General features: G+C 42.2%; 2 protein-coding genes across 12 annotated transcripts in view; one reads left to right on the plus strand and one right to left on the minus strand.

Moving 5' to 3' along the window:
- NUP98 (nucleoporin 98 and 96 precursor) overlaps positions 1–8,523 on the minus strand; it is a 97,314-nt gene extending 88,791 nt beyond the window's left edge. For all 6 annotated transcript variants that reach the window (XM_061201335.1, XM_061201337.1, XM_061201334.1 and 3 more), the window contains exon 1: positions 8,338–8,523. The gene's annotated coding sequence lies outside the window, so the exon portion shown is untranslated. The remainder of the gene's footprint in view (positions 1–8,337) is intronic.
- A 326-nt stretch (positions 8,524–8,849) lies between these two features.
- The window catches only part of PGAP2 (post-GPI attachment to proteins 2), a 33,068-nt gene continuing 27,940 nt past the window's right edge, over positions 8,850–13,977 (plus strand). For 5 of the 6 annotated variants that reach the window (XM_061201339.1, XM_061201340.1, XM_061201341.1 and 2 more), the window contains exon 1: positions 8,864–8,928. Coding sequence is in view for 1 of the 6 variants with exons in the window: in XM_061201344.1 (XP_061057327.1) it covers positions 8,926–8,928 (3 nt within the window). In the remaining 5 variants the exon portion in view is untranslated. Of the gene's footprint in view, positions 8,929–13,977 lie in introns of all 6 variants that reach the window. The other variant, XM_061201344.1, reaches the window with a different exon arrangement.

The raw sequence follows: 13,977 nt of genomic DNA on the forward strand, positions 1-13,977 counted from the left end.
GCACCACCAGAACATTTGAACAAAGTTACCCTATGAGAATTATTTCAAGTAAAAGATGTTTAATGAAAAAAAGGAAGTTGAAAAAGATACATTTGGCAGATTCTTTCTCTAAAATAGAAAAGATAATACACTGTTATTTATGGATACATATATACGTAGTAAAAGTAAAAGAGGGAGACTAGTTAGTAAAATAGATGAAGGTGGTTGCCTCTGGAGAGACGAAGGGAAATGAGGCATAGGGCAGAGATTCAGAGGACCCAAACTTTTCTGTAATGTTTACTTTCTCTATTAACAATAACAAAAGATCTAGAGGATGCAGATATTTGCACTAACTCTCTATTTCCATTAAAAAATCTATTCAAAAAAGAGAAAGAAGTAATCCTAGAGACTGAAATGTGTGGAACTTCTAAATTCATTCAAGTTTAAAGGAACAGCACATATTCAAGTCTTTATCCTTTCAAATACATTAACCTGGCCCAAACTGAAACCCTCCTAGAGTAAATAATACTAGCTAACATTTGAGTTCCTACTGTGTCCCAAGCGCTGTTCTAAGTGCTTTTTTAAAAAAATTTTACTCATTTATCTTTGGCTGCGTTGGGTCTTCGTTGCTGCGTGCGGGCTTCCTCTAGCTGTGGCGAGCAGGGGCTACTCTTCGTTGCGGTGCATGGGCTTCTCATTGCAGTGGCTTCTCTTGTTGCAGAGCACAGGCTCTAGGCACGCGGACTCAGTACTTGGGGCTCACAGGCTCTAGAGTGAAGGCTCAGTAGTTGTGCGCACGGGTTTAGTTGCTCTGCGGCATGTGGGATCTTCCCAGACCAGGGCTTAAACCCCTGCCCCCTGCATTGGCAGGCAGATTCTTTTTTTTCCTTTTTTAAATTAACATCTTTATTGGAATATAACTGCTTTACAATGGTGTGTTAGTTTCTGCTGTATAACAAAGTGAATCAGCTATACATATACATATATCCCCATATCTCCTCCCTCTTGCATCTCCCTCCCACCCTCCCTATCCCACCCCTCTAGGTGGACACAAAGCACCAAGCTGATCTCCCTGTGCTATGTGGCTGCTTCCCACTAGCTATCTATTTTACATTTGGTAGTGTATATATGTTCATGCCACTCTCTCACTTCGTCCCAGCTTACCCTTCCCCCTCCCAGTGTCCTCAAGTTCATTCTCTATGTCTGCGTCTTTATTCTGGCAGGCGGATTCTTAATCACTGCGCCACCAGGGAAGTCCTAAGTGCTTTTTAATGAATTCTCTTATAAACCTCCCAAAAATCCAGTGTAGTTATTCTTATCCCTATTTTAAAAATGGGGAAATTGAGACAGAAATAACTTGCCCAAGATCACAGAGCTATTATTTACTCCAGAAGCTATGCTCCTAGAGTCTAGAGTCCAGTCCTCCTTAAGAAAGAACACTGACAACTAAAGGGAAATGACTTTACATTCATTACAAATAGGAAACCTATAAGACCAAAATTTGGCAGTATTGATCCAGCACTATCAGGAGAAAGAGACACTTCTCTGGCAAACAAGGGAGTTCTAGTCACCAGGAAGGTAATCTCTCTTATGGACTGACAATTTATAAGGTATCACCATGGCCTCTATGAACTTTCCTACAAAGATTAACCACTTCCTCTACGGATGGACTGACTTACACTCGTTGCAATTTTTTTTTGGTATAAGACATATTTAGAGGGACGTCCCTGGTGGCGCAGTAGTTAAGAATCCACCTGCCAATGCAGGGGACACGGGTTCGAGCCCTGGTCTGGGAAGATCCCGCATGCCGCGGAGCAACTAAGCCCATGTACCACAACTACTGAGCCTGCGCACCACAACTACTGAAGCCCACACACCTAGAGCCCGTGCTTTGCAACAAGAGAAGCCACCTCAATGAGAAGCCCGTGCACCTTAACGAAGAGCAGCCCCCGCTCGCCGGAACTAGAGAAAGCCCACGCACAGCAACAAAGACCCAATGCAGCCCCAAAAAAGTTGTCTTTCAACCATTTCAATTTATTCAGTTTCCCCTTAAAATTAAAAAAAGACATATTTAGAAAGAAAAAATAAGAATGAAATAGTGCCATACAGAAAGAGACAATGTCCTTAAATTTACTGTTCTCTATGCTCAATCTTCTAATTAATAATTCAGACTGTCAGATATAAGAAAGAGGTAGCCTTAATAACAGGTTAACAGTAGTCCAGTATTCTCCCACTGTCCCAACTAAAGCTCAATAAACTGATGTCCAATTTTTGTGAGCTTTGTGAACTCTGGGCACAATGACAAAACTGTTTTCTTCCAGAAAAGTGGTGGACAGAACCTGAAACATGGTAACACCCAGTCAATTGCCAACTTTAAGTGCTATCCGAATGACTAAGCAAGCTTGCTGCTCTCTGACAACAGAAAGTTACACAAATGGGCAGTAATTTTTTCTTTCCACTTCACTGACTTCCTTTGTATCAAACTCAGTAAAGAGCAAAAACACTAAATATCTGTTAGACAAATGGACTAGTATAGTACTTTCCAGTTTACAAAGTACTTTTTCATATAGTCTCTCATCTAATCGTCACAAAAGTACTTAAAAAGACAGGAATTATCATCACAGATAAACTGAATAGAAAAATACTAATTTTTGCCTTGGATGAGAGAGGAGGGATGGGAGTGGGGAGAATTCCAGGTAAAAGAGATTGGCCTAATCTTAATCACCTAATAATATAGCCCAGCAAAACTATCCACTTGTTTTTACAATATCCTTCCTATGATTGATCCCGAGATCAAGCCATTCCCTTTGTTAGAACATTCATTCTTCTCTCTAAATACTATGTTCCCTTTTCTTTCTAAAAATTGCTGCTCAAGCCTCACCTGCTTCACATGACTGTCCCAGATTAGACCCTTCAGACTCTTACCAGTATAAAAATACTTCCCCTTCCCCTCCCCCTCCCCCTTTCGAACCTCTATTACATAAACTAATGCCTCCCAGCTGTTTTTAGTTATGCAATATATTTGTTGTTATACCTGCCACTTGCGTGTATGAGTTGTTTGCTGCCCTGGTAAAAAGGATCTTGATTTTGCTTCATTTCTCCCATTCGTGTGTAAAATTAACTTGAAATAATCCACAGTGTCTAATACAGCTCCTTCCTCATAGTGCTGAGTAGCATTTTTTCACCCCCTTAACATAACACTCATTTTACAAACTGAAGTAGTGAAGAATACGTTAGCTTTAGAGACAAATCTATATTAAAAACTCTCTGCCACTTAGTATGTTTGCAGTTCTCTGTAAATCTAAAATTCAAAATAAAAAGGTAAAACAGGAATAAAAAACCGCTGCTACTTGCTACTGTGTAATTGTAGTTAAGTCATGATATTCAACCTCAGACCTCAATTTCTGTTGATACATCTGAACAACAGGGATTATACAGCCTACACCAAAGGACTGTTAGGAGGACAAAGCTGCCTCAAACTAGAGTTCCTCAAAAGCAGGTTTGTGTTTAGTTTTACAATATTTTTAATTAGAAAAATGTAATAATTTCCCCCCACTCTAAACCTTGATTGATCAATGCCTAGCTAGAACTCCATACATAATATGATTTATTTCCCAATACTTCAGTGTCATCTACTGACCACTTAACACAACTGTAAAGCACCACTGCAAACAATGAAAACAATTACCTCCCCACACAATATACTGTCACTCTGGATCATTCATTCACTTCTGCTCATTTCACATCTCTAGCCTCATTCCCAACTACTCACCTTTTTAATTTACAAAACCATATGCCTATTTCTTAAGAAGCTTATTCCAGCAAGAAGGGTTAGGTGGGCAGATACTAGTAATCTTTGTGTAAAAGAAGCACATGGAAGTCTAAACAAAGGTGTGATGATGAGTGACTCCAACACGTATTCAAGGAGGATGAACTGTTCCCTTCCTGAACAGATTAATTCAGGCATTCGATTATTTTTCCCTTGATCAGTGGTTTTCAAATATTGTTAGCTATGGAACCCAGTCCATAAAACAGACATAAGCACAAAAGCTGCCCTGGCTGAAGTAAAGAGGGGTGGCGGCACAGTAGAACCCCATCAGCTGATCCTTTCAAAGAAGCTTACAGCTGTATGAACCAGTGTGAAAAATCATTGCCCTAGATTAGTGGTTCTCAAAGTGTGGTCCAAAGGCCCAAGAAGTCAAAACTATTTTCATAATAATCCTAAGACATTATTTGCCTTTTTAAAAAAAACAGTGCTGACCTCTACACCTAGAACCTGAGCATGAAACAAGACAATGGCCCCAAACTGTATAGTCACTGGATTCTTCACTGCCACCCACTTATAGCACACACAAAAATCCACTTTCACTTAAATGTCCTTGATGGAGCAGTAAAAATTATTGATTGTATTAACTCTCGACACTTCAGTACACATCTTTTCAATACTCTGTGTGATTATTTTGGGGGATGAAGTGGGAAGTACTCAAAAGCACTTCTACATATTGAAGTACAATGGCTGTCCCAAGGAAAAACACTTGGGTGATTACTTTTGAGTAGAAAGCTGAACCAATTGTTTTTTTTAATGGAACACCATTTTTATTTCAAAGAATAAATGACAAACTATGGTTACTTAGATTTGAAGCAAAAATTGGAATATTGAAAACTTGTGTACACCACTATGAGCTTGTCAACTTCCCAGTTCTTAAAAGATTTATCTGATGAAATGGGTGGAAATATTAGCAACTGTAAATTTGTCAACATTTGGAAGAGCTGTGTAACTCAGTGCACCAATGATTCCTAATGACCAGTATATGTCATAAAATCATGCGAAGGTAAACAAACACCCATTCAAAGTGCAAGACAGACCAATGAATTTTAATGTAACACTGTACAAAAGTTCAATGATATGGTTTCAGATTCCATGTTGCAACAAACCTTTAAAAAGATTTGAGTGTACTGTCAAAAGGAGAAATCTACAATTATTTGAAGAGGTTATTAAAACACTCCTTTTTCCAAATACTATATATCTGTATGAGGCTGGATTTTCTTCACATACTTCAACTAAAACAACATACCAACCATCTGAATGCAAAAGATCCGCAAATTCAGTGGTCTTCTATTAAGCTAGACGTTAAAAAGATTTGCAAAAATGTAAAACAATGCCACTGTTGTCACTAAATTTTTGAGTAACTTTTCATAAGAGTATTTTTTAAATCAATAAATCTTTTAAATATTAGTTTCAGTTTCTAGCTGTTCGGAGTCTGCAATAATTCTTAAAAGCATAAAGGAGTCCCAAGACCTCAAACTTTGAGAACTGCTAGACCATTGCTAGAGCCTCCCTCTAATCGTCTGACTCCAGTTTCACACCTTCCAATTTACCCTACTACCTCCCAGCTTAAACTCTTAGTACCAGACTTAGCTAATTAGACCTATACTTTAAGAAATCATTTTTATTTCTCTACTAAAAAATTACAATTGTTTCGCATTACACTGAATTAAGTACAAACTCTTAAAATGTGGCAAATAATTCTCAGTGTTTATTAAATTCTCAGAGTCAGTACAATGGGACAAGACCTCCGATTCATGTGGCCTGTCGTGTATCAGTGAAATGGAGAGATGATGGAATCACAGAGCATCACATTTAATTATATCAATTCAACTACAAGTTCTTTTTTGCCCTCTTCCACAAAAACCAATAAATATTGCTCTATTTACCCAACGACCTATCTCCTTTCAAATAGGACTTTGATTTCTCCTATCCCAGAGAAAGGGAGGTTACCACAGAAATGAAAAGAGAAACTAAAGAAAGTGACTCTAGGACTCTTAGCTTTTCAGCTTCCCATACCAGATTCTGACAATTTAAGCATTTTCGAGAACAATTTTAACCAGATGCAATTTATTAGCGGACTCCACAAGCATAGACCAGACATGATAAAGGTAAGATTTTTTTACTGAAATACTGGGAACGTTTTCTCTAGAGCAGTGGTCTCACTCAGGGGCCGTTTTGCCTCCCAGGTAACATGTCACAATGTTTGGAGGCATTCTTGGTTGTTACAACTTAGGGAGGGGGTGTTATGAGTACCTTATGGGTAAAATACTACAATACACAAATGCCAAATACTTAGGTTCAATTCCAAACACACAGAATGCACCAAGTTCTTAAGAAACATTGTTTACATACTCTGTCTCTAATACCTACTGTTAAATCTCTAAATTTCTTAATCTCCTAAGCTTTGGACAAATTGCATAATTACAGATGTGCTCTTTATTTACTGGAAATTAAATATCAGTACTACCACCCCTTTCTTCCTAAAGTTAATTGCTACTATAAAAATCACAATAAAGTAATATTACTGATTTTTTCCAAGCTATGAACTTGGTTCCCTAAAAGCTGTGCTTGTTCTTAGCTATCCAGGAGCAAGTGGACATGAATAAAGTCAGGTACCAAAGTACCGTGTATCACACGAATGGTATGGGTCCTCTTATCTGGGCCCCGTATTTCAGGAGTACACAAATACCCAGCCTCTTTATAGACTATTTTTAGGCTTAACTCCTCCATATTTGTTTATCCATTCAGGCAAGCACACTTACTGCGGGCCTACTCTGTGCCAAGCAAACTGAATACAAAGTCAAAAATTTTTTTTACCAGTCTAATAAAAAGACACAGCTAAAATACAAAATAATTTGTGCTATAAATAGAAATATCAAATAAGTGTTATGGAAGCTTGCAGGGGAAAGAATGCCAGGAAAGGCTTCCCAGAAGAGAACATGTCACAGAAAACATACCCTGTTCACCTCTTAGTATTAAGACTACAGTTCTCTTCTGCTCTTACACACTACATTTTTCAGTTTTTGCTTCATCATCTAAACAAGAGGAAAGTGACAATCTGACTTATGTGAACAGACCAAAGTGGCCTTCATCAAATCTCAATGAAGAGTCAAAAAATAACCTTATCAAAGTATTTCCCAGTACCTCCTTCCTGTCCAACTTCTGGTTTGTTTTTTAAATATCCTAACTTCTTCGACCAAGTTCCAAACACACCATCTGTCACTCAGTCAACAAGTGTTTCCTTCTGAATTTATAAGAGTGTCACAGGGGATGATCACTGCTCTTTTCTTTCTTTCTTCCAGTTAGCTTCTTCTCCCAAAATAGTTTAATTTTCTCATTTCATTCTACTACAATGTTCGAATTCAGTAAGAGAGGAGCTATGAGTTCCGAGGTACAAGAAATACAAAATGACTGCTGTGTACCTTTCTAAGTCTTGTCCATATTTCTGGTTTTCTATTCCAATATTGCTGTAGTTCATTAACTGGACTCTTTCTTCTGAGTCCCCAGCAGCTGCCACAAATAAAAATTTCAGACCTGGGACAGGAAACTAGCCAATGACATGTAGTTTTATCGATTCATTTCCAATACATAACATAACTAACATTCTTTAACCAACTTGTAAGTTTAGTTCTCAAGGTCTAGGTGAACTAATGAAGCGTCTGCCTTACCAGGAACAGAGCTGGTAGTAACTAAATCGGAAACGCTACTGAAGACTAGGTCTGCTCCTAACTATCCAATGCCCCTACCTTAACCCCTCCACTCTTCCAAAGGGAATCCTCAGTAATGGGAGGCTGGAACACCCAGGGAGGGCAGTGTAGTAGAAAAATTTCTACACTGAGTCAGATGTAGCATTGGCTAATCCTGTTTCTTCTCTGGGCCTCGGGTTCTCCACCTATAAAACTTGCATTTAATGTAGAGTAGGAGGATTGGCTTAATTTCTAAGGTCCTTATGGCGATAGTAATCCAAAAACCTCACCTCGTCTAGCTTTACGTGGAACACGTGGGAGAACAGAAAATAAGCTTTCACTCCATTGAACAGACCTTAATTCTCAGACACTGTTTTAAAAAGGTAACAAACTCCCGACCCACTCACCCTCCCCTGGGGCTGCAAATTTCCCCTTGGAGAAACCAAGGCAAATAAAGCCCATCCCGCACGACGGTCAGAGAAGTGCTGAGAAAACCGTACTCAGGGTCTCAAAGCGCTGCCCCCGCAAAGGGCCGGCCCACCTAACTACCGCCGGGCAAATGAATGAGTACAACCAGCTAGAGGGACGCCCCTCAACGTAGGCTGCAACGCGAGACCCCCGGGCCCAGATCCCACCGATAGCGACTCCTTCCCAGAGCCCGAAGAGCTGGGCCTCGGGGCCGCAGGGTCGCGGGCCCCGCCCCCTCCCTCAGGGCACAAGGTGCGCGCCCCGGCGCCAGACTCGGGCGCGGAGAGGGCCTGGGACTCCCCGCGCACCCGCCCGCCCTGAGGGGAGGAGGAGCCTGCCGGTCCCCGGCCGCCACCACCCCGGCTCCCGACTTACCGCGATGCGGTGGGGGACGGGAAGTGTCAAGAGTGAGGGCCTAGGCCCGTCTGCCACCCGCCGCTCAGAGAGCAGCGCGCGGCCGCCACGAAACCGTCGCCGCCTCCACCACCACCGCTACCGACCGCCGCTTCGGGCGCAGCGCGCAGAGGGCCCGACTGCGTCACACGCCGCCTGCAGTCAGAGGCTCGCTGCGGGCGCTCCGCCCTCGCTGTCTGCGCATTGGCAGATACCGCCGCCACTCTAGGCCCGCCCTGTTATTCATTGGACCTAGAGTCTTTTGAAACCGAACGTGGGGGCTGTCTTTGGGAGACGGGAGAGGGGGAAGAGGAGGGACGGAAGGAATTAGGGGGAGGAAGCGGGAGGGGCAGCGGGAGGGACATGAAGTACCGCCCCTCGCCGCCGCGGTTGGCTGGGAGAGAGTCGTGACGTCACAAGGTCCCCTAGAGGTAGGCTGGTGAGTGGCTACATCGGTCGGGGGTGGGAGAAGAGTGATGACGCTATGCTGAGGCTCCGCCCCCTTCTTTGGAGCGGAGAGACTTGGGTTGCTGATGCTCGGGCCAATCAGAGTGAAGGCTCCAGGATGGCATGGTAACTATTCTACCCTTCCTTTGCCCCAGTCCGCGGGCTGTGATGGGAAAGCTCCCCCGTCGGCTTGCCCTTACTTCCTGGCCAGACCACGTGCGGAGCTGGAGGGACCTCCTAGGAGGTCTATCTTCGTAGCTCGCCTGCAGCTGCTCCGAGGCCCCAAAACCTGGCCTCCTTGTCTCCTGACCCATGCCAGCCCCGACACAACCTTTCCCTCTCTGAATCCCTAGAATGGACGTTAGGAACGTTAGAGGTGCCTTAAGGGAATGGCTCAGCTTAGAGTTTGGTACAAATGACAATGCTTGGAACTTCTTTCCCACCTGCACTTTAGGAACCCCTACTTATTCTTAAAGTCTAGTTGAAATGTTCCCGCTTCTCTGGGATCTCTCACAGCTAGTTGGAGTAATGCTTGCGCAGGCCTCTGTTACAGCCTTGTTACTTTGTATTCTGTTATTTACTTTCCTATCTTCTGTGCCGGGCTCTTGGAGGCCAGAGCTTCATTTTCAAGTTGGTGTTCCTTTCCCTCAAGGCCTAGCCCAGAGCAGAAGCCTGATATCTCAAGGGGGTGGGTTGAGCATGTTCTAGAAACTAGATCTAGTGACTGTGGGTCCCACACAAAATAGCAGGGACTGTGTTCAGAAAGCAAAACCTATTAGGATTACTGCTCCACCACCCCCTCCTCCTGGGACATATCTACAAAATTGAAATGGGCCCTGCCCAAAACATAGATAAACTTAAATCGCCCTGGGTTTTCAGTGGTGGCAAGGGATTAGAGATACTTAGTCAAAAAGTGGAGTGATCTGGTAGTAAAGGTAAAATAAGATAATGGATGGAAGAAACCTAGTGCATTGTAGATGTTCAGTAGATGCTTGAAGGAAGAAAAAAATAGATATATGGATGGTCAAATAGTAAAGCTAAACATCTGACTCCAAACACCTTTCCCCAACTCCTCCATCCAAACATCACTCCTTTCCCTCCACCCTCCCTTGCCTATGCTCAGCATCAGAAAGTCATTAGGTCTCCCTGGAGAGTTACAGTAGCTTCCTCACTGCCCTCCTGAACCTTTGATTTCTCACCTTCCAATCCTCAAACCCAGCTCTGTTTAAGCCTCTCCTCTGCTTATTTATTCTGATGTCCCTAAGGCCAGGCACACAGCACAGGTGTACATTAAATGTTTGATGCATGAATGAGTGAATTATTTTCTTAAATAGAAAAGAAGTATGGGAGTTTTGAGTCAGAGAACTGAGAACCTCAGTTTCCTTGTCTGTAAAATGGGGATAATAATTGTACTTGCCTCACAGAGTTGTGAGAATTAAGTGAGCTGAGGCATATGGTAACTGTTACACAGGTACCCTCAATAAATGATAGATATTATTTGTATTCTTTAAAAATGTTAAGGAATTCCATTCTAAATATTCTAAGACATGGATTCTGACACAGAAAAGGAGCTCAGAAATATGTCTTGTGTGAGTGAGTGTATTCAGTCCAGAGTACTAGCAGGTGTGCAGGAGCTGGGTCCCTTAAGTAGTGTATACTTATTGGAAGACTGGAGGGAGAGACACTGGACAAGGAGTGCTCCAGGGAGGAATTTCCTGTGATCATGGTGACTTCTAAGTAGAAGGACCTCTTGTTAGGTACTCTGGTAGGCATGTGGCCTACAAGCTCATCATTCCCAGGGACTTTTGCCCCAGGAAGGACTTCTTTGTGGATCAGGGCTTCCTAGGCCCACATACTCTTACTCTGCCTAATTCTCATAACACCCCTTTTGATTGTCATCATCTGCTTTCTTCCCCTCTAAAGCCAAGGAATTTGGTGCATGTTCTCAAAAGCTTGCTGAGCCAAGCTCTGTCCTGGGCATCAGGAGCCCAGAGATGTCCACCGCTCAACACTCTGCCCTGGCCAAGAGAGACAGAGCTAAGTAAAGTCCATTTCTGTCCTGGAAGCTTCCAGTCTCTCTCACACATGCCCTGAGAACTCACTCTATGCAGCTCTGAAGGACTGATGCCCAGGGAGGATAGAGACCTGTAAGGACTGCAGAATTATAAAAGAACAAGAGACTTCCTTCCAGAGAGATGATTCTAAATTTCTTATATGGTACATTGGAAAGAGCAGCAGAGTTAGATTCAAACAGATCTAAGTTCAAGTCCTAGATCTGCTACTTTTTAGACCTTGCACAAATTATTTAATTGTTCTGTGCCCCAGTTTCATTGTCTATAAAGTGGGCACAATAATTTCTGTTTCATAAGGTGCTTGTGAAGGTCAAATAAGATCATGGAATTTGCAAAGGACTGGGCCCCTGTTTGGCACATGGTAAGCATGCAGTAAATGTTGATTTCCTTCTTTTTTTCCTATAACTTGGTAAGGAAGGGTAATGTTTATAAATGGCTTATAATTAGATTTATATAAATCTTGTGTGAATATCTGACTTTTAACTAGAGTATTTAGTCAATTGCATTTAATGAATTTACTGGTATATTTAGGATTTTATCTAACATTTTAGACTTTCTATTTGCCCCAGATGTTCTGTTTCTGTGCTTTTTAAAAAATTTTTTGTTTTTTTTGGTAAAAATAACTGCCATTTACTGAGGCCCAGCTCTTTGCCAGATTTTTTTTAAAAAATTGAGATATAATTTGCATAATATAACATTCACCCATTTGAAGTGTACAATTCAGAGGTTTTTAGTATATTCACAAGGTTGTACAACTACCACCACTATATAATTCCAGAACATTTTCATAATCCCAAAAGAAACCCCAGACCCATTAGCAATCATTCCACATCTCCCCCTTCCCCCCAGCTCCTGGCAATTTACTACTACACTTTCTGTCTCAATGGATTTGCCTATTCTGGACATTTCATATAAATGGAATCATAAAATACGTGGCCTTTGTGTCTGACTTCTTTCACTTAGCATAATGTTTCAGTTTCACCCATTTTTATAGGAGAATAATATTCCATTTTATGAATATACCATATTTTGTTTATACGGTCATGAGTTGGATGGCATTTGAGTTGTTTCGTCATGAATAATGATTATTCCATTATTCCACTATGAATAGTACTGCTGTGGACATTCATGTACAAGTTTTTTGTGGACATGTGTTTTCAGTTCTCTTGTGTTTATGCCTAGGAGTGGATTTGCAGGGTCATATAGTAACTCTATATTTAACTTCTTGAGGAACTGCCAAACTGTTTTCCAAAGTGGCTGTACCATTTTACATTCCTGCCAGCCACATCTTTGCCAACACTTGTTATTTTCTTTCTTCTTTCTTTTTTAATTATAGCCATGCTAGGGGGTGTGAAGTGGCATCTCACTGTGGTTTTTTTTATACGTTTCCCCGGTGACTAATGATGTTGACCATCTTTTCACATGTTTATTGGACATTTAAATCTCCTTTCTTGCATTCTTTTGGATTATTTCATTTTTATTCCTGCATCAGTTTGGAAATTAAATTCTTTTTCTATTATTTTAGTGATAGCCCTAGAAATTACTACATGCATGCCTAACTTACTAAAGTGTCATGCTAATCTATACCTTTATAGGAAGGGTAGAGTTTGCTGAGACAAGGAAAAGATGCATTCCATGCCAGATGAACAGGGAGAACAGAGATGTGGGACCAGGAAAGAACTCAGTGTATCCATGGGTGCAAACTGGGACTTCATCCTAGAAGTGATAGGGGAGGGGCTTTACTGGTGGCGCAGTAGTTAAGAATCCGCCTGCCAATGCAGGGGACACGGGTTCGAGCCCTGGTCTGGGAAGATCCCACGTGCCACGGAGCAACTAAGCCCGTGTGCCACCACTACCGAGCCTGCGCTCTAGAGCCCGTGAGCCACAACTAGAGAAAGCCTGCTCTCAGCAACGAAGACCCAACACGGCCAAAAATAAATAAATAAATAAATAAATAAATAAAAGAAGTGATAGGGAAGCTAAAGAATGTTCTATAGAACAATGAAGATGTAATTACTATTTGAGGCAGAATGGAGCTAGAGCAAGATGGGTGAGCCTAGGGTAAGTAGTTTAAAGCCATCCAAGAAGGATGTCTCTGCCATGAAAAAGATCTCTGGGAAGAAAAAAAGAACACTCCTCCTCAACCCAGGAAGACTTTCCTAAGGCTGCCCAGGAGGCAGGGCAGCGTTTGGCCTGACGTTGGATGCTTTTAGCACTGTTTCTGTCTGTGTCACTTTACCTACCTCCCACCCCCACCCCGAGCCGTGCACCCTCTGCCTCCACCCTCTATTCCCAGCAGTCATTCTTCAAAGGCCTTTCTTGCAGTTCCTAAATCTCTTCTTGATATATCTAAATCCTACCCATCCTTCAAAATCCAGTTCAATTAAATCAATCTAGCAAATATTTTCTGGACTCTTACTGTATGCGCATGCCTGGGCTAAGCTGAGAGATTCAGAAATAAACGGAACAGGTGGAGGTTCTGTCCTTAAATGAGCTCCCAGGAAGGTCGGGGAAACAGGCAACAGATTATTTTGCTTCATTGTGGTTAGAGCCCTAATAAGGGTGGGATGGAAGGCCATCCAAGGCTGCCTGCGGAGTGGGGAGGTGGGCAGATCATGGCGGGTAGGGAGGGATAAGGTGGAAGTTAAACAAAGCTCCATGGAAGAGGTGAGTATAGTTAGAAGTAAAACAAGTGGTTGCTGGAGTGGAAGATGGCCACATTATGAAAGATATTGAACACCACACTAAGGAATTTGCCCTTGATGCTAAAAGCCATGAAGATTTACTACTTTGCCACAAGGGCGGGACATGATCAGATCTGTGTCGTAAGAAGAGCCAATGTGGCTAATGGGGAGAATGATGGAGAGATAGGAGGGCAGTGAAGCAGTGAAGGAGATCTCCTACAGGAAGCTTTCCTTGACAACTATATCCCACATTCACTTCCCCTCTTCTGCCCCCCACTTCTATACCGCCCTATGCTCATGGGGGCTGGAACATCCCTGAAAACAAATGCTCAGTCAGCTTGGGATATCTGGTATGTGTATGTGGAAAGGGGAGTGGAGCAGTGATCGTGGCTAAAGCTTGAAGATGGTGGTGCCGTTTC

Source organism: Eubalaena glacialis, chromosome 10 (genome assembly GCF_028564815.1).
Source record: "Eubalaena glacialis isolate mEubGla1 chromosome 10, mEubGla1.1.hap2.+ XY, whole genome shotgun sequence".
NCBI lineage: Eukaryota > Metazoa > Chordata > Mammalia > Artiodactyla > Balaenidae > Eubalaena > Eubalaena glacialis.